This window comes from Rhagoletis zephyria, unplaced genomic scaffold, assembly GCF_001687245.7.
Source record: "Rhagoletis zephyria isolate East Lansing unplaced genomic scaffold, Rhagoletis_zephyria_1.1 Rzeph_scaffold_01189, whole genome shotgun sequence".
Classification (NCBI taxonomy): domain Eukaryota; kingdom Metazoa; phylum Arthropoda; class Insecta; order Diptera; family Tephritidae; genus Rhagoletis; species Rhagoletis zephyria.
In genome coordinates, this window is record NW_016158273.1 from 5853 (window position 1) to 30561 (window position 24709).

Below are 24709 nucleotides of genomic sequence, written 5' to 3' on the forward strand. Positions count from 1 at the left end.
AAAAAAAATAATAATTTAAGTAGTGCTCAAAGCGCTCAAAGTTTTCCAGGTATTTTATATGGAGAAAAAACAACTTTTAGTATAAATAGTGTAGAATTCTTGAAAATCAATATTTTTCGATCGCAAAACTTTACTTATCTTCAGGAGATTCTCAGTAATAATACTCAATTGTTTCTTTAAAAAATTTTTCATGGTAACTATATTTTATAGGTCCTCCAAAGCCCTTAGCAAATGCAATGTGGGGACCAATAAAAAATCTTTAATCATAAAAAATGGTTAAACAATTGGATATTAATACTGGAAGTCTCCTGAAGAGAACCACAGTTTTCCGGTCGAAAAATATTGATTTTCAAGAGTTTTATACCATTTCTACGAAAAATTGTTTTTTCTCCATATAAAATACATGGAAAACTTTGAGCACCTTGAGCACTCCTTAAATATTTTTTGATTTCAAAATAAAAAAATAGGGGTATATTTTTTCAATATAGATCAATCCTAGGGTGTGCCGGCATTAAAACTCCGACTTTATTTTTTTGGACCACTGTACGTGCATCTGCTTTGTACAGAAACAAATCTAATTTTCCTTTATACGATATGTAAAAAGCGAGCCGATTTTGTCAAGAGTGAGCGAGAAAACTGTTTGTCATCGTACAGTTCTATAAGTAACGTAACTCTTCTTCTTACCGTTTTTCCTGGCAGGCTGTAGGTGTGTTTTTGGTTCAGTGTGTTAGTGTATTTTGAATAAATTGTAATAGAAATGGCGAAAACTGTAATAGAAATTGATTAAATTGTAAAAAAAAAGAGAAAATGCCAAAAAACAGGTTATCTCAGCTGTAGGCATTTTTTGGTAATCAGCTGATAGACTTTAAACTCCTGATGGCAAATGGTAGTTACGAAAACTTACATGTAAAAAAGCTGATCACAGACATACGTATGTACATATGTGTATATGTTCGTGAATATTTTTGAATTATTTCCTGCTAATCTTATAATTAATGCTAGTATACAATTAAAAAGGGGAGTAAAGTTATTAATCATCAGATTTTTTGAGTTTATTTTAAGTAAATTTTTTGATTTGTGCCAAATTTTATACTAAAATATACCAACAGAATAAAGAAATACAGCAAAATAAACTGTTTTTTGGCACAATTCGTCAGTTTGTTTGATTGTTGAAATGAAAAGTTTATAGTTTTAAACGTACAACGGTCTTAGAAGGGTTTTTTCATTTTTGATGCAGTCTCCCAAAAATAAATGATCATTTGTGGCAACAGCTCTTTCGATGCTTGCAAGTTTTTTTTTTTAATTTTGAGTTCTCGTACATCTTTTGATACGTTTTCTCTTTGAGAGCGAATGCTGCTGGATAATTTTGATTGGGGAACTCGAGAACACTTCTATGGTCCGTTCGACAACTTGATAAGATCTAATTCCTATGTCGCTCGTTGATTCCGAAAATCGAGTTTTTTTTTTAGGGACAAGTATGATATTTGAAATTTACCGTTACTCAGTTAAAATAAAAAAGTGGTTCCAGGTATATCTAACGAACCAGTTAAGCAATCTTAATGATATATAAATCTATTTTCGATAGTCCTAATTGTTTTTGAGAAATTTGTTAATCATTTCACATTTTTGTTTTTTTTATGAAAAATAATATAAAAAGGAACCAAAAAATAACAGGTTTTTTGTACTTGCTTTTTCATATGTACAGTTTACAAAGAAAAATCACGCTACCAACGAAGAGGATCTATGGATAAATAAAAGTCGTGAATGGTCAAAAGGCTCCGCTACCTTAGAGTGGTTTTTGTACGCGAATTTAGAGGTAGGTAGAGTAGAGAAACTTGACAAGGGATGGCATATGTCTGTGGTCTTATGCAAATAACCGCCGGAGTCGAAAAACCCGAATTCAAGAAAAAACGTTTTAAACATTTGGATTGTAATGTTAGCCTTATGGGGAAACCAAAATATTTTCGTCGATACCTTTTTAAATAGCCTAGCTGTAGAGATGGAATAGTAGTTGCAGAATTCGATAGCATGTCGTAAGCAGGGTTGTTGCGAATATTCGCATTCGCATTCGCAACCGCGGAGCTTCCGCATTAATTTTAACATTCGCTTTCGCTTTCGCATTCGCAATAATTAATGCGGAGCTTTTGGGAATGCGAATGTAACAAAACTGGTCAAATGTCATATTTATCAAATGTTATGTTTGTGTTATTTTTATGGTCATACATTGCATTCGAAATGATTACACACGTCAACAATTTTAGAAAAAGGTTTTGGATGGCATTCTTGTCAAGTTTGGATACCTGCTCAGACACTTATATACAACACCAAATATCCTATAATTCAAAAATTACCGACTTCTACCAATCTAAACATGCGCGTATAAAAACAACTCTTACTCTGCTATGCATCGATTTCTTCGTTAGTAGTTTGATTATTTTGTAAAAGAATGCGATTTAATACAAATGAAAAACATATGATATTCTTTTCAATTTTTCCTGTTGAAGCTTACCCCGCCAGCAATTGGAAGAGAATTTTATCGCCTATCGCCCCGATTTCACTTCTTCGTCACTATTGGAAGTTATCAAAGCGACAGCAAGGTATATTCAACAAGGTAGAAGTGACAACTCAGTCGAGCTCCCTCATAGCTGACTGAATGTCAAAAAAATTTAAACAAAGAAATTAACCCTTTGTTATGCATGTACCAAATTGTATCATTAGTGTTCGCGGAGCATTTGCCCTGAAGGAAACATTGGTCCAGTTGCAAAGAAAAATATATTCGTAGGTATAGTAGTTTTGTATCTAATGTATGTAATGCATAAGGTATGAGTTTTGTTCTAAAATTGGTTACATTGTCACGCAGTAGGGCACAACGGGTACAATTAACGATTTACTGATATGTAGGCACTTAGTCATCGAATTTTCATGTGCGTCGTTGGCAGGCACATAGTGTATCTGCTTAGAAAATCTTAGAGCCCCGGTTCGAATCGCATATGGCAAAAGTTTTATTTTCTTTATTTTTTTATATCTAAAATTTATTACAATGTGATGCATAAGCGGACAATTGGTCCGAGCCTAGGACGTTCAATGTTAAATGTAAAGAGAATTTTACATGTGCTTGGACCAAACCTTGGACTACTTACAATCACTTGTAGTATAGTTTGTGGTGTGCTCTAAGTCTATTTCAAGATCCTAAAGGGTGCTTATATAGTATGTTAGTGTACTCGTGGATCCGGTCGTGCTTGTTTATGGCACACTTGCTCAGTTTGGGTATGTGCATCAACAGCTAACTTCGTCCCCACAGACACCTCAGGTACGGCCAAATCTTGGGATAATTGAAGCATTGGGGAATCGCAAGGTAGAGGTACTGTGTCTGGGAACAAACGAGAGCGCTTAGAAATACTCAGTTGCAATGGGCAACAAATATAAAGTCACTGGCCCTAAAACGGTTCTCGCACACACACGAAGAGTATTCCAATGAAACAGCGCAGCTATTCGCCCACCTTTTTCGCTTCACTTGACAATAAAGTTTGTTGTCCTGGCTTTTGCCACACACAGCACACCGCTCGTAAATCCTATTCATTTTATTGTGTATTTAAAATCAGTAGCACAGCTCACAATTGAAATTTTAAACTAAAAAATTAGAATTTTTAATTGTATAGGGTTAAGAGTTGACATTTCAGTCGCAGTTCAAAAGAGAGAAATATCGAAATCACTTCTACCTTGTTATGCCTTGAGCGACAGTAACTCATTTCACAAAAACAAAAACACTTCTGTCGCTTTTCTTTCTTCTTAACAGGTGCTCGGACGATTTTTACTCTTTGAGTTTTAAAAGCTTACAAGGCAAATGTTGAAAGTTCAATTAAGTAAAATGATATTTTTGTTTTCTTAATTTTTTTACTTTTCAGTTAACGTGCAAGCAATCATATTCGAATAACACAAAAAAAAATACGTGGGTGCTCGGGCCCCCCCCCCCTAACTTTCAAATTTTCCTTATATATATATAAAATAGTACCCTGAAATGCCAGCTTAATAGGGTCGAGTCCCCCCTAAATTTCATTCTGGCTACGCCGATGCTTGGCAGGAGCATTTTTTCTTGAGGTGTACACAGATTTAAGAAATTTTATTGAAGCAAATGTCTTCAATTTTTTTAACGTCATTTTATATGCATTCTTCGTTTTTCTTGAGAGATGTGTACTATGCTTAAAGTTTGATTTTGTTAATTATTTCATTAAAAAATCGGGAATTATTAATAAATTTCTCAAAAACTGCTAGGCGTATCGAAAAGATTGTCCTATTTGTTCCTAAGGCATACGCGGTTAAGTGGAACCACTTTTTTAATTGCATAACGATAAATTGCGAACATCTCGAAAATTTGCCCATAAGAAATTTGGGAATCAGAGAGAGATTTTTCATAGGAATGGTATAATAGCCTATTTTTTCTGTAAACCAGTGTAATTGTTGATAATTATCACGTTATTATGGCGTTCGCGTGCGCAAAAACCTGCAAAGTTTGGGAAATTGAAGTTGCTAATTCTTTCTGGAAAAATTTTTACCAGCACCAATTTGCCAGCAAGAAAAACAGCTGATCAAAGTCAACTGACTGCATTTTATGGAATTAACGTCATTTTTTGTTTGCATTTATGTATGTGTTAATCTGATTATAGAATAAAATTAATTAATCATAATAATTACGATTATTAATTAAAATTTTTAATACTGATCATTGTCATATATTGTTTATTTTTTCACAAAAATTCTAAATTGCCAAAAAGTATTTGCATGTGGAACTTTTTTCATAGGAAGAAGCGATTGTAAACCATCTTTTGAAACGTTCGCTTAACTCAGCAGCATAAATAGGTTTGCCAACATTTTCGAAGATATTTATAGTATTTTCTTCAAAAAAATTGGAAAAAATATAGTACACTTCGAATATATATAGTATTTTATTTAAAAGAAAAAGTAAAAACGATTTTTAAGTGATGGAAAAAGTTCTTCCTGTGAATCCCGAAGTTGTGGGAATTGAGAGTAGAAATGAAATAATTTTAAGTAAATTTTTTAATTCTTTCGCAGTGTTTTTAAAAATATGTTACCTTTTTTGATTATAAACTCACAATGACCTTTTACTTTAAAGAACATTTCATTTAATATTCAGCCTCATTGCGTAAGTCGTAAATTGGGCTAAATTGTACGACTCGACAACATTAATTAATTAATTAATTGCGTTTGTTTTACGAATTTTCATGTTTTGGCGTTTTCGTACGCAAAAACTTGCAAAGTAGGGGACATTGAGAGAGCGAAAAATTACAGTTGAAGTTGCAAGTTTTTACTGGATTTTACTGGATAAATTTTTACTTGTAATAAGGAAACTGTTTGTGGGTTTTTATTGTTGAAATTCACAAACTAAACCTATTTAAATATAAAATATATTGTTTTATTAGGAAACAACCAATTGATCAGCTGTTCATGAAACTTGCAAACTATTACTGGAATAGCGTTCGCGTACTTTTTTGTAAATTTTGTCTATGAGAGCGAATTCTTAGAAATAAAGTTACTGGACAGTTGCTGGCAAGTTACTGGATAATTTGTAAATAAACACAACTATTGTCTACAGTCGTGCTGAAATAAGTAAACGACGAAAATCGTCGAAAACTGCAGTGCTGCCAAGTTTTTCCGTTTTAATACACTAGTCGAATCGAAATTTTAGGCAATGACATGAAATTTTCGATACGATTCGACTCTCGAAAAACGACTTGCATTCGACACGACTCTCGCAATGAGCCTGATTGTTATTTTAGTATAAAGGTCATCCATTTTAATACACATTTTTCGGCAAATTACTGAAATATATTTATATTTATAATTGAAGAAATATAGTATTATTGCGTACTATATTTCTTCCAACAGTATATAGCACGCCGACATGAAAAATAGTACAATACTATATATTATAGTGCGGTTGGCAACCCTAAGCATAAACGCCTTGCCGATCGATGCTCCTGGGAGCAAAAAAATTTACCAAAAAAGAAATATNGAAAAAGTAAAAACGATTTTTAAGTGATGGAAAAAGTTCTTCCTGTGAATCCCGAAGTTGTGGGAATTGAGAGTAGAAATGAAATAATTTTAAGTAAATTTTTTAATTCTTTCGNTGTATTTACCGCATAGCTTTGGACTACGTTAGCCGATTTCTATAATTCCCATTTGGTTTAAATCCGACCATTGGATCATGAAGAAATTAACGATAATCTTAAATTTTTATATGAGAATTGAAGTCGGTTTTTTTTTGCTTTCTTCCTTTCCTTTCTTTAAAGTGCTGTATCTAGGAAGCCTTTTAACAAAACTTAATGGAAAAAAATTTATTTGTTCCGTTATTATGGGCTTTAATTAAAATTAATCCATTAATGTGCAACGTATAAAAAAAAATAAAAAAATTAGGAAAACATTTTTTCCTTTAATTTTTTTTCCTTTTGAGTGTTTCAAAATTGTTTTTGTTTTACATAAAAACATTGTCTATATTGTTAACTTTATGTACCTACATAAATGGGCATAATGAGCTACGAAGGCGCGTGGACTCTAGATCGTCTAACGCTCGAGCAATATGATGAATAGACTTGAAATTTTATGAAATTGTATATTTTTAAAGAGGAAAGGTGTGTAAAAAAAAACAAAAACAATATGAATAAATCATATTAGCTTTACTAAAGTTCAGAAATCGCGAAAATGCATTCAAGGAAATAGCAGAATTGAACTTTGCTGCAAGTTCATATGGGAAATCTGCTTGCGACGGGATTGAGGAAATTTTAAGCCACTAGCAGCTGGAGCAAGTCTTCAACACCCGACGTTACAACAAATTCGTACACCCGAGGCCCTCTACCAATGTGATAAGAATAATTTAGAGAAAAAGAAGGTGCTGTATGTTTCCAATGGGATGTCTGTAAAAAAGAACTGCAACTAACTTTACAGTGGACTTTATTTCGACTATGACTACGTGAAAATTACTTTCAATAATATTTTACACCAGTGGTCGGCAGGCCATAGCTCAGTGAGCGCTCTCTGAGCACATGTGTGTGTCACACACACGATGCAGCGAAACAGCGGTTTATACAATATCTTATGAAGTTCAGTCCGTGGTCCAAAAGGAGTAGTTTGCTTGGTGGTCCCATGTTATCCAGTGGTGGACCAGAAGTGGTTCCATGTTTTGCAGCTTTGGACCGGAAGTGGTCCGGTCCAATTACATCTAGCCATTCCATATGAAAACATCTGAAAATACAAAAAATCGTCTCGGGCCCATTTTAGATTTTGCTGTAACTTTGAGGGACTCTTATTTAGGGTCCAAAAGAACAGAATTTACGCAAAATTAGATTCTTACAAACGTTCGTTTCCGCCCGTACGAATCAAAAGTTTTCAAAATGGTGATTTTCATTCGCAGCTTGACAGTGAATGGTGTTGGACGTCTCGTTTCTTTGGTGTTTAATATTGTGGAGAAATACAGTTAACTAAGCCGTTTTTTTCTTGTGCTCCGGCTATTTCACCCAAAGCGTGGTGGAACCCTGAGTTGGCAAAGACTTTTAGACTCCTTAAAGTGGCATATCAGAAATGCAAACTTCAACCCTCTATACAAAATTTAGACAATATTGCTGCACAGAAAAGAGAAAGGAAAAAAATGGTTAAGGAAGCAAAAAAAGCGAATTTTGAGAGCAAGATTTCCGAGATTAATCAACAACCTAACACCAGGAGTGCATGGTGCTTTGTGAAAGCCTTAAGAGGTGAATTCCAGTAGCACGTTCCTATCCAAGGAAGACAACGTTAACTTCCTTAAAATGCTTAAAGAGCAAGTTCCCCAAAACGAGNAACCAACTCCAACGTAAACTTTAAATGGTCAGTTGACCCAATTAGAATCGGTGGAAGCCACCATTTCCCGATTACCCTTGAATCAAATATTAGAACTTCTTCCAATTGTCAATTTTTGTCGCAAAACAAACTCACAGAAATTCTGAGCAATGCAGAAATAGAACCAAATATTAGTAACTTTGAAAATACTTTCTCAGATGCCATTCGCGATGCCTCTTACAATCTTGACAGTAGGAGAAAACCCAAAGCGTGGTGAAACCCTAACTTCCTAAAAATGCTTAAAGAGCAAGTTCCCCAAAACGAAAGTTTGGAAATAAATAAACAAATAACACCACACTGCAGTCTCGCGATCACTCAGGAAGAACTAGAAGATATTTTAAAAAGGAAAAACAAGAAGTCAGCTGGAGGGTATGATAGAATAACATACAAAATGATTAAGGCGCTACCTGACAGTTCTTTAAACAACCTCCGAACAACACTAAACGATATTTTTTTTGACTAACCAAATCCCTGACAACTGGCGAAGGGTCAAGATTGTACCCATCCCCAAGAAAGATAGGGACCTTGACAATTTTAGGAATTTTCGTCCTATAGCGTTAATTTAAGTGTTACTAAAATGTATAAACCTATGTGTTAAAAATAGATTAGAAGAGTTCTTACAACTCAATAATATTCTACCGCACTCCTCCTTTGCATATAGGAAGAAGAAGTCGGCGACCATGGCAGTTAACTATCTTCTGCATAAAACGGCTATTAAAAAACATAAAGGCAAAAAAATCATTTTCTGTGCCATTGACATCAGCAATGCCTACAATTGTGTAGACATAAACAAAGTAGCTGTTATTATAAACAATGTAGGAATCAATTCAAACTACGCTGAGTGGATCATAAATGTACTGGCATTAAGAAATCTTATACTAGCGGAAGAGTCAATCTACATCAGTGGTGGTCTACCACAGGGTAGCTGCCTCTCCCCACTCCTATTTAATATATATACCAAAGACTTACACAATATCAGAGATGAAAACACTAGCATCATCCAATTCGCAGATGATTTTGTGATTTGCTCGGACGGGGATGACGTGGAAAGTGCAACATGTAGGCTGCAACAAAAAATTACTATGTTTAATGAAATAGCGAAAAATCTAAACCTCTCTTGCAACCCACTGAAAACCAAAATATTGTATGTCAGCAAGGGCAGTAAAAAACGTATTCAAATAACTTTAGAAAACACTCAAATTGAGCAAACGAACGCTATAAAATTCCTAGGTAGATATATCAATACTTCTCTTACACTGACAGAGCACTACAATTCTGTAATTGCCAACTCCAAGAACAATTCCAAACTTTTCAAAATGATCACCACTGTAAAATCAGGACTAAGACCAAATGTTGCGCTTAATTTTTACAAGTCTTTTGTCAGATCCAAAGTTGAATACTACCGAACGTCAGCTGCAAATAGTACTGTAACAGTCAACAAGAAAATCAGAACGTTTCAAAATAGCTTCCTGAGAAGGGCGCTTGGAATAACACCAGCCACACCAATTCCCTTAATTTACGCACTTGCAAATGAGCTTCCGCCATTAGAGAGAGCCAAATGGCTCACCGCCAAAGAGCTGTTAAAAATACTTACCTCCGACGATCCATTTAAATCAGACATTATTAACCATCCCTACTTAAACTCCAGCTACAGTAAAACCTACTTGGAATTTAAACACTTTTTTGACCTCCTAGGGTCCGCTGATCACTTGCTCCCTCCCCCTAACTTAATTGTCTTGACCAATCTCCTGTCCAACAGCAAACGCAACACACCCAAGGAGACGCAACATCTGCGAATATCCTACATGATTACAGAAGATCACTTTTCAAAATTTTTTACACGGATGCTTCCATACAACAAAACTGTGCAGGGATTGGCATATACGACCTTTCCAATGATATAGAACACATGTATAAAATAAATTTTAATACATCCTCGAGCTTCGGTGAGGTTATTGCAATTTGGAAAACCTTGCAAACAGCGACCACAAACAGCTATGATAAAATAGTGATATTCACGGACAGCTTAGTAGCATGTCAGTTGCTAAAAAAAGAGCATACAGATAACTATTACATCAACCTAATCCACAAAATCATCAAAGAATCTCCTATTCTCGTCCATGTGATCTGGACACCAGCACATGTTGGAATAAGTGGTAACGAAAGGGCTGACCAATTAGCTAAAAAAGCGTCTGAACATGCACAAACCATTGAGGTAAAATTAACAGCCACCGAAGCCAGTAGGAACATTTATAATCAGATAAAGAACACCTGGTACAATGATTTTTTAAGTTTCTCCAATGATAAACCGAACATTTTTTCCCGCATTTTTAATACCAGTCCAACTCACCCATGGTTTAGAAAATGTCCACTTACGCCCAAGCAAATCAAAATCATTAATAGAATTTTAACTGGCTATACGTATGATAAATCCTACTTATTTAAAATCAAAGCAATAAACTCGCATGCGTGTGTGGTCAGATTAGCAACTACATTGTGAAAGACTCAAAATCATCAGAGAAGGATTTGATGTAATCAAAAACTCGAACAACCTAGACGAGATACTCCAAGGTATGAACCCTGGCAAACTATCACAACTTGTACTTTTTATCGAAGAAGCACAAATCTCGCTTTAAATACTTTTCTAAAAAAAAAAAAAATGCTTCGAACAACAACTCATTTTGATCGCGTTTTGACGTTCCAACGCATTCGCTCAGCGCGTATTTGGGGGCCGTACAAGCCCTCCGGCATATACAAACATGCACCTGGAAACAAAACCAAACGGCAGCGCAAACACGAAACTTTTCACCACACTCAATTCTGACTTTTGTGCTGTCATTTCGGACACACCAACATAAATCAGTAGCTGAAAAACGGCGGGCAACCAAACAACTCATTAAAAAAACACAAAAGGCGCACGGATGTGCATTCGTTTAAACAGACGGCAAACTCACAAAGAAATAAGGAAGACAATTACCCAGAACACCACTAGCAGCAAATCAATCTCAATAAGCAGCGAATAACACGGTTCACAACTTAGAGGAATAACCTGGCTTATGTAGCGCTCCGCTTTGCCACCACAACCCAAAACCCAAAAAAAAAAAAAAATGGCGATTTTATGCTTTAAAAATGTAGCTCTAAAATGTTTCCTTTTTAAGATATCTACCCACTTGAGGCGGCATTTTGAAGGGAAAAGATGACATATCGTCGTTTAAAGTACAAAACCGCGTATAACCAAAATGCAAAACCACGTATGTGAGGTTGCATAAATTATCTTTTAGAGAGTAAAAACACTCATATTTCACAATAGTTCTCTTTTTTTTATAAAGAAATCGCACTTATGGCTAGTATATTTCAGGACGAATGGATGAGGATTGAGCCAAGAGCTTGTGTGAGTAAATCCAATTTTTGGCAGCCAATGTCAGTTACGCGGTTTTGCAGAATGACGGTACGCGGTTTTGTACTTTAAACGACAATATAAGTTAATACCTCCGAATAATGGGCGCGTCTTAAAATTACGTGTTCTTTTACTTATTTCTTGTGAATTTTAATGTACTCTAGCATTTTGACTCTTTTGAGTAAGCAACTTATGTTACTCAAAAATTAAATGTGCGTATCGTAGACGAAGCACAGCCACGAGTCGACCCGACTAGCTCACTACTTATAAAACAAATTTTTTGCTTGAAGTTGCAAACTTTTTCAAATTCGGAATATTCAGGTTACGAAATGAACGTTAGCCAAAATTGGCCTAATTTTTCTATTTTATTATAATAAATAACTATCATAAATTCATATTCTTCAATTCAATTCAATTTATTTGATATCGTATATATATTAGTACATTAAGATTAAATCTTTTATTGCACAATAAGAAATAAAAAGGATAAGAACATTAAATATAGGAAAACAAGAAGATATAACAAGGAGTTAACCAATTTTATAGCACTTATAATTATAAAGAGTTATTACAATAACCAACATAGAAAATTAATAACCATTTTAAGTTATTTTATTAGAAAAATAATCGTTGATAAGACCCTTGAAGTTGTGCTTACGTAAAGAGTTCTGCAAAGATGCTGGCAGAGATTTCCAAAGTTTTACAGCATTAACAAAAAATAATCTCGACGTGTTAAGATAATTATATTTCGGTAAAATAAAACTGGAAGAGCGTACACTTCTAGGGAACCTCAGTTTTTAATACAGGTTTTCCGGTTTATTAAGCATAATCAGTTTGAACACAAAAATGCAATTTCGAGCTTTTAAAAAGTTTCTTAGGTCGCATCCCACTATCGAGTTTCTGAGGGTATTTAAATGATCAAATTTCTTTAACCCATGTACACATCTGGTGGCAAAATTAAAAGCAACATTAAGTTTTTGAAATGATTGAGAGTCAAGTTCGCTATACACTACATCAGAATAAGTAATGAGGGGAACAATTAGACTAATTACCATTTTTTTCTTAGTGACTTGGGGTGTAAAAGCAGAGTTAGCTCGGAGACACACCGCAGTGTATAGTAAATTTTTTTAACTACATCGTTTATGTGATCCTCACAAGTCAGTCTAGAATTTACTATGAAACCAAGATTTTTTACTTTATCAACTAATTGAAGAATATCAGCACTAAGATATAGGTGAGGATCCTCAGAGGGCTGGATCTTATCCTTGCATACTGGAAGCACATGANCTCGGAGACACACCGCAGTGTATAGTAAATTTTTTTAACTACATCGTTTATGTGATCCTCACAAGTCAGTCTAGAATTTACTATGAAACCAAGATTTTTTACTTTATCAACTAATTGAAGAATATCAGCACTAAGATATAGGTGAGGATCCTCAGAGGGCTGGATCTTATCTTTGCATACTGGAAGCACATGAGATTTCCTAGCATTAAGGAGAAGCAGGGTTTCATTTGACCACTTAAGAATAGAATGCAAATCGTAATTTAGTTGAAGCGCGATTTCATGAACCATGCCAGTGCGACCAGAGAGATAAAGCTGAACGTCGTCAGCGTAAGCATGTAAACGGGCATGTGAGCATGCATTGAAAATATCATTTATAAACATCCTAAGGAGAAGACGGTTAGGTATGGAACCTTGTGGAACGCCAGAGTGAATGTGCAGAAGATCAGAGAAAATGTTATCAACTTTTACTTTTTGCATTCTATTACTTAAGTAGCTACTAAGAAATCGCACGGCGTTCGATACATGAATCCTATGTAGAATTTTCCGCTGAATCCAAATATTATGGTCTCACATTGTAAAAATGAAAAGGTTTCCAAAATATTTCAAAATTTCGCTAGTTTTGTTATTTTCATATTAAGTGCATGTGCAAGTGGATTTTATATAGCAAAAATGTAGTGGCTATACAAACACCACTTGCACATGTAATAATAATAATAATAGATTGGCGCTTACACATATGTTAGTGTTTGGCCGAGCTTCTCCTCCGATTTGTGGTGTGCGCCTTGGTGGTGACACACGAGCGGTGGGGCCTACAATTTTACGTCGACTCCGAACGGCGATTATATTTTTTACGAGAAGCTGTTTTTCATGGCAGACATACACTCGGAGGTTTGCCAATGCCTGCCGATGAACGGCCACTGTTAAGAAAAAACCTTTTTTCTATATTTTTTTGCGATGTTGCTTTCACCACTTGCACATGTACTAAACAAACATAAAAATAACAAAAACGAGCGGTCGTTGGTTTCGTATTTTCATCTAGCAGGCAACACGTTTATTTCGTAACCTGAATATTGCGAATTTTAAATATGTATTTCGCAACTTTAAGCAAATGTTTCTTTTATAAGCAGCGATCTGTACAGGTCGACTCGTAGCTGTGTTTCGTCTATGATACGCGCACTTAATTCCTGAGTAACATAAGCTGCCTACTCAAAACAGTCAAAACGCTACAGTCGATTAAAATTCACAAAAAAGAAGTAAAAAACACGTAATTCTAAGACGCTGCAATTATTCGGAGGTATTGACTTAAACGACTTTCTTTCCTTGCATTAAAACTATCATCTTTTCCCTTTAAAATGCCGCCTCAAGTGGGTAGATATCTTAAAAAGGAAACACTTTAGAGCTAAATTTGTTAAAGCATAAAATCGCGATTTTTAAAACTTTTGATTCGGACAGGCGGAAACGAAGGTTTCTAAGAATTTAATTTTGCGTAAATTCTGTTCTTTGGACCATAAAGAATAGTCCCTCAAGTTACAGCAAAATCTAAAATGGGTTCGCGACTTCAATTAGACGATTTCATATGGAACGACTCCATCGCAATGTTAATGTAACCGCATTTTCTCCATATGTTTGGACCATTTGGTTACTAGTGTTGGTAACAAGGTAGCGCGGTCTTGTTCTAATATTTAACCTAGTCCTACTTTTTGCAGGGAAGCAGTGCATTTAACGCACACAGTCTCACTTATTGAATGTAAGTATACCCACCATTGATTTAGAGACCAGAAGCAACATAAAATACACGTATGTATTTGTTTTTGCTCTAATGCTACTACTTGTTTTATATGCCAGGCAAACTATTAATTTTTAATAATGCTATATTTTCTGTTTTATGCTGTTAGATCTGAACAAAATTTCGATCAGCTGATCCTTAAACCTGCAAGCTTTCGCAAATTTTGCATCCACGTAGTTTTTTGAAAACCTTTTTTTTTAGGAATCGTCCGTTACTCTCTTTCAAGTTGCCGCTGGATAGTTATCACTAGGGATCTAGTCGAACAGACCAATACATATCGTCACCATCTACCATGGAAACCAAAAATCCGAAAGTCTTATCGAAATCATTAGGAGTATAAGAAATGTGTTCAGAATCCTGTAAGAATTTCTTTACGAATTTTTAAAGAAAATCGTAAGAGGGAGTTGACACGAACTCGTTAAGAAATTCCCAGGGACCATAAATAACAGTTACTTTTTTCAACAGCTAAACTTGGCCAGATATTTTTAAGTCGAAAATAAAAGTCCTTTCCGCTTATCCAAATTAAACAATTTTGGTATCAACTTAGGTCTATGTTCAAGGGAGGTCGTAGGGTTGAGTGCGGAGAACAGTAATATGCAAGTGTATGCAAATATGTATATACATGCATACATATGTATATAATAACAAGAGGTAGATTTTTGCTTTAAACTTCAATAATTACGCGGTTTATTTTCTCATTGGTAATTTTAACAATAATTAGAATCAAAGTGCCAGAAGGGCGGATTGGAAAAACAATAGATGTAGATGCAGTGGCGGTCAGAACAAGACCTACTAAAGTAGTTAATTGCTGGCACCCCAAATCATGCTCAACACTTCCGCTTGACGCATCAACCCACAATGCTCAACAATCCCGCTTGATGCATCACAACTCCTCCGAAGTTGCCTCACGGGGCTCTGTATGGCTTTCGGCCTACAGACGTGGTACAAGAGCTACCATTGGCCACAGCGCCTACCCAATTTTCTGACTTAAATACATAACCGATGCTCAACTCGCTTGACGCATCAAGCCACAATGCTCAACACTCCCGCTTGAGGCATCACAACTCTTCCGGAGTTGTATCACGGGGCTCTGTTTGGCTTTCGGCATACAGAGGTGGTACAAGAGCTGCCATTGGCCACAGCGCCTACCCAATTTTCTCATTTGAATACATAATCGGTGCTTAACACTCCCGCTTGACGCACATCCCCAAAAACTCTTACAAACTTTAAGTGGCAAAGCCACAGCGCTACAAGCCATAGGGACTATACATGACTTACAACCATGCAGAGGTGGTAACTGATGCTTATCATTGGCCCGACGTCTATCCAAAACATTTTTGCTTTAATAAATTTTTATGCAAATACATTCATCCTGGTCCTGCCCTCTCACTGAGTTACACAGACTAAAATAGCTTTAAAACTGAAATATTAAAACGAGGAAAGCCAGCAGAAAGCCAGCTATTGAAAAATATGTAAATAAAAAATGTTTTTTTAATTACTACAGAACANATTTTTATGCAAATACATTCATCCTGGTCCTGCCCTCTCACTGAGTTACACAGACTAAAATAGCTTTAAAACTGAAATATTAAAACGAGGAAAGCCAGCAGAAAGCCAGCTATTGAAAAATATGTAAATAAAAAATGTTTTTTTAATTACTATAGAACAAACCTTGGGTCAGGTATATGCATTTCTTTTGTATAAAATTATAAAAAAATGTATATAAAATATAAATAGAAGTGGTAGCCTTCGATCGTTATTTCTGTTTAAAAGCTATTTAAGCCCTCATTCATTTGGTACCAAGTTTGTTTACTTAGGATATATCCGGAAAGACTTTCATTTCGAACTTAAAAAATATCTGGCCAAGTTTGACTGTTGGAAAAAAGTAACTGCTATTTACGGTCCCTGGAAATTTCTGCACTAAAATTAAAATTCTGAACGATTTCTTCACAGCGCAAAATGATTATCATTGCTTTACCGGTTGTCTGACGAAATTTCTTAAAGGAATAGAATTGTGCAGATTATATTTCAACTTAGAAAATTCAGCAAAGATCGTAAATGGGGAATAAAGATTTCTTTACAAATGCTTTACGATTTCTCTACTATTCAGATTGCTCTGAAAGTATGGTTTGCAGGAAATGGAAAAAGGCGCTATCTGACAAATTTAAAATTTTACAGCAGAAAAAAACTTTTCAAATTTAATTGAGTATTTTTAAGTATTTTTGTATCGGGGTGTATCCGAGAGCAAACTATGGGGTATTTCCTTAGTGACGTAAAAAACATATTTCTGAAACAGTGTCATATAGGGCCTTTTGCATTGATGGTGATGCATATCGTCCCGTTTCTGCCTTAATCACGTATCTACAATTTTTGGGAAAACTAATATTACCACTTATGGCAGCTATTTAAATGTCACACTATTTGAAAATAGAACAAAGAATTAATGAGGGTGCTCACTACTGTTAGTGGAACCAGAAATATTAAGTAAAAAATGCGTGGGAAGAAACTAAGCATATTTTCTTACACTCTCTAAAATACCTCTATTGCAGATACGAGGTTAAGGCAGAAACGGGACCATAAGTATATTCTCTGCGAAGTATTTTCAGGACTTACGTATGGCGATTAATAGTAACAATAACTGGGAGTCCGAATTTCTGACCATTGGAAATATGTTGCAGCAGATTTGGCAACCCTTTCTCCAGTAATTGTAAGTTCTCCTCGGTATATTGTTTATTGAGAGGCGCTCCTGACGTAACTGCGGGCCCGCCTCCATGCATTTTGAGCGCCCGAACTGTAGCCACTAGCACCATGGCATTTGGTTTGAGACCTGACGAACGACATTTAACATTGCAAAATTTTTCCATGCCAATGTCTGATCCGAAACCTGCCTCCGTACAAACAAACCCCTTTTCACCCACTAATTTTAGACCAACTTTGTCAGCAACAATTGAGGAACATCCATGAGCAATATTTGCGAATGGACCAGTGTGCACCAGAACTGGTGTGCCTTCTAATGTTTGCATTAAAGTAGGTTCCAAAGCGTCTCTTAAAAGCACAGCAAGGGCACCAGTAACACCTAGGTCATCAGCAGTTACAGGTTTGCCGCTGCGGTCGAAAGCTACTACCATGTTTGATAACCGTCGCTTCATGTCCTCCATATCAGTTGCTAGTGCTAGTACGGCCATTATTTCACTAGCCACTGAGATAGCGAATGATGTCTTACGAGTCAAATGTTTTTCCGTGGGCGATTGGCCAATCGTAACTTCGCGCAAATACCGGTCGTTAATATCAATGACTCGCTCCCACATTATTGTATCGGGGTCGATATCCAGACGTGCAAAACGGCTTTGTTCTTCAGGCGTCAACGAATCAGGATCGGTTTTGAGTATTCCCAACCGTTGCAGACGTCGCAATTGTATTTTCGAAAATGTTCGCTGACCTTTAATACGCGGTACAAGACGATCGTAAAGAGATGTATCCTTCTGCGTATTTTCATGGAATATACGGGTGTCCAATTGAGCGGCAAGTAGGTTGTTGGCTGCCGAAACAGCATGGATATCACCAGTTAAATGCAAATTGAATTCATCCATGGGTATCACTTGGGCGTATCCTCCACCGGCAGCACCACCTTTAATACCAAATGTGGGCCCTTGTGATGGTTGTCGCATGCAGGCAATGGCATTTCGACTTTTATGTGCACAAAGTGCCTGAACTAATCCAATCAGTGTTGTACTCTTACCTTCGCCCAGAGGAGTAGGAGTAATACTAAAAAGAAATTAAAATATTTATGTATGTACATATGCATGTCCATATGTACCCAGTTAGCAAAATAAACAATCTAAATATCTTCTAGGAGCTCTTCTTGTATCATTTGAAAAAATAGAGCGTCCGTGCTCAATTATTTAATCCTTTTTGGGTATGCTACGGCCAGCTACAAAGCCTTCTGATTGAGCTTTCAGGAAAATTAGCACCAAATAATTACTCTGTATAAATTTAACTTGATTCTAGACATGCACTGACATGTCCACTGTGATTATTTTGTTTCCCTTCGAATGCCAGTTCTGTCTGAAGATCTATTATCAGTGCAACGCCTAAAGAGTTTGTTTTGTTTTCTTTTTGAAAAAGCCCAGCTGGAATCGTTTGTTTACAAATTTTTGGCTGATAAATTTTGTGCTGAAAACCGTTTCCATTTTCCGTTACTTATTTATGTAACTGTGTATATACTGTAAAATTTACGAAATATTCCGAAACTCAAGCATTGTTTGTTGAGAAATGAGAATTAAAATTCTTGTTTAATAAATTAAAGTTATTTAATAACGTTTCCAGCGTTACAAACGTTCCATTTAGGGATGGAAAAATTGATTCCGATTCCACTCTAGAATCGAAGATTTTCTCGAAATAATCGATTTTAGAGAACCGATTCTAAATTTTCTGAACCGATCGAGAATCGATTCTGAGAACTCGATTCTCTTATTTTTCATATATCTACCATAAATGTTAATCCTTCTGCAGCATTTAGAATTCACCCCTTCCTGTAATGTTTTGGGTCATTTTGACCCAATAATAGAAATTAGTCAATTTTAAGAAAACAAAAGATTTTATTCAGTTAATATTTTATTTATAGACACTTTATCGGCAAGTGCTGTATTCTTACCGGGTCAAAGTTGCCCTTAAATACTAAGTAATAATTTGGGTCACAATGACCCAGAAATACTGTGGGTGTATGGAAAAACTATGTTGCCTTCTAGAAAACAAAATAGAATAATAAACCATTTTATTTTTGCAAAACCATAGCTGATTACGCTTTTAACGAATAGACAAGGCCGCAGCTTTTTTAAAATTGCCTAACTCTGTTATTAAAGTTTTTTTCATGAAAATTGGGTCATTTTGACCCAAACGTTACAGAAGGATTAAGTAAGACTAAGTAAGTAAGTAAAAGAAAACATAGAGACGGTAGAAATCAAGGTACATTGAACAGGTAGTATCAGTGGAGTAGCTGATTTGATTTATTTTCAAATTATTTGGTCTCGAAAATGTCAAATATTTTTAATTTTTTCTCACAAAAATTCTGAATTGTTAAAATCCATTTGCATGTGAAACCTTTTTCCATACAAAACAAGCGATTGAATAGCAGCTTTTGGAACGTTCGCCCAACTCAGCAGCACAACCGCTGATTACTGGCCCTTGTAAAGGATGGATCAATGCTTCGAGAAGCAAACAAATTTACTAGGAAAGAAAGTTGCATCAATTTTTATTTTTTCCAATTTCAATTTTTTATTTTTTATAATTTTTTGTATTTCACATGGCACGCTTTGATTTAGAAGAAAAAATTCAGAACAGTTTTTGACACTTTCGATACCAGAAGCAACAACAAAATACACGCAAATGTTGTTTTTGCTCTACTGATACTACCTGTTTAATGTGCCTTGGTAGAAATGAATTTTTGAAAAGAAGCAATTTTAAGGAGAAGATTCAAATTTATTTATTTTCCATCAAACAGTACCGTGAATATGTGTCAATCACACATTTTATAGCAAATGTATTGTTATGATTTATTATTAAAACTTTTGTTACAATAATATTAATTGATTCATTATAATTAATAGCATTATTAGCTATGATTGATAGATAGCCTTATTATATAGACCTTATTCGACCTAAGGATAGACCTTATTTCGTGTTTACGAACACGCGAACGCTGCCCCAAGGGTACTGCGAACTCAGCGTCCTGCAGGCCTGCTTAAAATTAACAAAAGGCGTGTTTTATTTGACGAGAAATTTAAGGTATTAGCTTATTTTGTATGGAAGACTTAGCCATTATAGTTATGTTGGCTAAGTCTTCCATACAAAATACGCTAATGGTTTAAATTTCTCGTCAAATAAAACACTGAACCGATTCCAGCCGAATGATATGTACTTGATGATACGGTCTCCAAATGAAGGCGGCGTACTCTAATTTAGACCGAACAAAAGCAGTGTACAAGGTTTTAAGAGTATATGGATTGGAGAAACACCTACTATTGCGACGAATAAAGGCAAGCATTGAAAACGAATTAGAAATAGTATAATTTATGTGCGTGACAAAAGTAAACTTGGAGTCGAAAAAGACACCGAGATCTTTCACTTCATTAAGCGAATCTAAACGGGTATTGCAAATATGGTAAGAAGTTTGGAAGGGCTGCAGCAACTTGGAGAAGGTTACTTGATGACATTTCTTTATATTAAGAAAAAGCCTATTTTTTACACACCATAAATACAGCCTGTCCAAATCAGCCTGAAGGACAAGTGAGTCATTCATCTCTTTAATTTCGTAATAAATTTTAAGATCGTCGGCGTAAAGCAGATAGTTAACAGCTGAAAAGCATGATCCTATATCATTTATAAATAAAATGAAGAATAATGGGCCCAGTATGCTGCCTTGTGGTACACCCGAAGTGGAAATTATAGTTTTAGAATATATACCATCCAGGAGAACTGAACTTTTCCGACCACTAAGATACGACATAATCCACTTAAGGAAGCCGGAATGAAAACCTAAATGGTTGAGTTTAGCAATTAGGACAGAATGTGAGATCCTATCGAAGGCTTTAGCAAAATCAGTGTAAATTACGTCCACTTGGTGACCATTTTGGAACGCATAAAAGCAATCATCGGCGAAAACTGCTAAATTACTTATTGTAGATCTTCCCGAAACGAAACCGTGCTGATTCGGGCAAATCAAATGCTTAAGATTAAACCAAAGTTTAGCCTTTATCACGCTTTCAAAAAGTTTTGAAACTGTAGATAATTTAGAAATTGGGCGGTAGTTTCTTACATCAGCTTTATTTCCACTCTTAAAAATAGGGGAAATGTAAGCACGTTTCCAATCTTCGATGAAATGCCTGACTCCAGAGATTTATTAAAGATACGTTTTAAGGGTTCAATTAGAGACGGGCAGTTTTTTAACAGAACTACGGAGAGACCGTCCATATCAGTCGCGGTTGAAAATTTGATGTTTTTTATGCCTTCAACAATGTCTTCATCTGAAAGAGCTAAAGACCCAAGATTAAAAGTAGTACTTTCGGTACAATAATCGTAAGAATGTAAACTAGCATTCTCAGCATCGAGTATATCCTCGTCCGAGATGAAATTAGCCGCAAAAAAATCTGCAAAAAGATTGGCAGCATGAATATTATCACTGACCCCTACCATTTGTCTCACAGTGTAATAGATTGGCGCTTACACATATGTTAATGTTTGGCCGAGCTGCTTACCACTACACCACAGCGGTACCAATAGCCTAATATTAAAATGCACAATTTATGCAATTAAAAGAAAAAAATTCTACGAATTTTGGTAAAAATTTCGAGATTTAAATTAGATTCTGAGTATGCGGTTTTGTAGCCCATTGAATTCTAGTAGAATAAAGTACAAGTTTCAAATGGCTAAAAATTACGATTGATATTTCAGAATTTTTAAATAAGCCCGAAATTTTTACGAAAGTTTGTTGAATTTTTTTTAATATTGCACAAAGTTGGTAACTTGGATTTACACGGGTTTTGTTAAAAAAAATAACCAAAATTAAATAACAACAAAAATTATACGGTAAAACTTGGCAAAAAGTGGTTCGGCTAAAATATTTTGACCACTGTATGTATTTTTTATGAGCTTTTATTTAACTTGGTCATCCCGCGCAAATCGCGGAAATTTCCAATCGATTTTAAACTGACTTCCCGACAAGTTAGAGACTTGAAATTTTCAGCATAGTTCCAATCACGATAACAATGCAATTTAAAATGTAAATGAATTCTCCATATGGTCCAGGTCTCTTGATTCAAGGGCGGTCAAAAAATAGTAAGATTTATGGCTAACAGAGCGTAATTTGCCAAAAACGTAAAACCACTATAAAATTGTTAAAACTGCCGGCGCGCCGCGTCGGTAGTGTAGCAAAGCTATTCCTAGTCTAGATATTAACCTCGTTGTAGGCATCATATCAAGGAGATACAATTAAAAGACTCCAGATGTCGCCCCACCAGAAGAAGTTGAATATTGCGCCTAAATATATGCCATGCTACAGCGAAAATGGACGACACGCCATTTCTTTAAATAAAATTAACTGCTGCTATATGTACATATGTATGTTTATACAAAACGTAAGCAAACAACATTTTGCTTGCCAATCTTCCGTTCTCTTTCATTGCAAGTTGAATTATTTTAATATCTATTGCAAAATTTTGTACATAAAATAAAATAACACTTTTTAATATACAACGCTTTTATAAATGGACTAAAAATTATAAAATAAAATAATGTAAAAAAAAAAATATTTTTTAAAAACAAGCTTTTATTTAACCTGTCAATCAAAGGAATAAAATGAAGTAGTGTAACAAAAGATTTTTTAGCAAGAAAAGTTTGTCAAAACTGCACTAAAATGAATAAAATAAAATAAGTTAAGGTCTCGTTAAAGGAGTTATTCAAACTCTAATGAAAATTACTAACAATTTGTACTAATTTACTTCGTTTTTAAAAAAGCTTGTCGGCGAATTCAGCGTACATGCATAATTGGTTAGGTATGTATGTATATGTATGTATGCAGATATTTAAATGCCGGTTTGCTATTCGCGCGATTCCTTTGATTGTACAGGTTAAATAAAAGCTTGTTTTTAAAAAATATTTTTTTACATTATTTTATTTATATATTTAGTTGGACGTGCACATTGTACATAAAGGTATGTACATCAGTGTTGCCGCGAATCAGTTTTAGTGGTAGCCAAATTCCTTTAAAAAAGGTCTAAAAAAAGAGCTAAAAAAAGTCGTTTTGGCTAAAAATGGTAGCTAAAATTTTTTACTTACATATAAATATATAAGTATACACACAAACATTTTGAATGAGTAATGGTATAAAAAAACAATGAACACTGGGTAAAAAGCTAAACCTTTTTGTATAAAAGGGGAAATATACGACACCAGCTTGCTGGCTCCATCAAGTGATTGTACCATCAGGCTTGAAGCATATAACTTACCAGCATGCTGGTACAATATTTATTTCTTTACAAATGAGGTCGAGGACAGATCAAAATGATTAGAGCCGAAAGTTCACAATTTTCCTACCATTTTGTTAAACATTGTTTTTTTTTTTTAATTCACAACTGCAATATCGCGAACTTAATCTTCCACAAACACTGCTTTGACTCATATAGTGCAGGAAATTTCAGCCAAAATACTTTTTACTTAGTAAATTGAGCTAATTTCACCACTCACGACACCAGCATGCTGGTACAATCATAAAATTTTCAAATAGTTTTTGAAATCGCACCAGCAGCTGGTTCAATCACACCACAAGAACATACACGGTCAATCGACATGATGGGCATTTAACAAATTAAGCATATTAAGGGCCGTAAACTTATATATATTAAACTATAGTTAAATCGCTAATAGATAAGTGAACAGCCCTAACTATTTTACATTATTTATGTATAAAAACGTAAGGAACATACAATACATATATGTATATATGTATATCAGTCTTTCTTAGTTTAAAACTTCATATCTTACATAAATGAAAAAAGAGATAAAATTAAGCATATAAAACTTTTTCACGCCATGTATGTATAAATTCTCCAAAGGGCTAAAAAAAAGGGCTAGGGGCAATTTCAAATTTACGTGGCCAAAAAAAGTATGTGGGAGCTAAATCTAGCCACCAAAGGACTAAAACGGCAACACTGATGTACATAACAAAGTTAAAAAATAATCTTCCCCCTCCTCCCTCTAAATTCGGTATTGTGCTTGATATACTACTTAACCATCTAGCGCCTGATGCTGAAGCCGGTTATTGTCCCTTGTTAGACAGACTTAGAGCCAGGGTTCGGAAATATTCACTCACCTTCGTACGCGAACGCGAACGCCAACGCCAACGTANAAAAAAAGTATGTGGGAGCTAAATCTAGCCACCAAAGGACTAAAACGGCAACACTGATGTACATAACAAAGTTAAAAAATAATCTTCCCCCTCCTCCCTCTAAATTCGGTATTGTGCTTGATATACTACTTAACCATCTAGCGCCTGATGCTGAAGCCGGTTATTGTCCCTTGTTAGACAGACTTAGAGCCAGGGTTCGGAAATATTCACTCACCTTCGTACGCGAACGCGAACGCCAACGCCAACGTAAACGTATCAAATATTCCCTATTGATTCTCCTTCGCGAACGAGAAGCATAAAACAAGTCCAGATCGTTCGTGTTCGCGAATGTTGTCGCTGTTGTTCGTACGCGTATTTATTGGTAGCAGTGTTGCCATCTTAGCCGTTTTCCGGCTAGATTTAGCCGGTTGCGATAGCAAACAGCCGGAGAAATTTCGATTTAGCCGGCAGC

The 24709-nt window shown here is 35.3% G+C and overlaps 1 protein-coding gene across 4 annotated transcripts in view; it reads right to left on the reverse strand.

Annotated features, from left to right (window-relative positions):
- The window catches only part of pug (pug C-1-tetrahydrofolate synthase, cytoplasmic), a 100567-nt gene that overhangs the window by 2425 nt on the left and 73433 nt on the right, over positions 1–24709 (reverse strand). For 3 of the 4 annotated variants that reach the window (XM_017616362.1, XM_017616359.1, XM_017616360.1), the window contains one exon: positions 16971–18122. In XM_017616362.1, the coding sequence (XP_017471851.1) occupies positions 16971–18122 (1152 nt within the window). Of the gene's footprint in view, positions 1–6971; positions 7258–16970; positions 18123–24709 lie in introns of those variants that run through there. The other variant, XM_017616361.1, reaches the window with a different exon arrangement.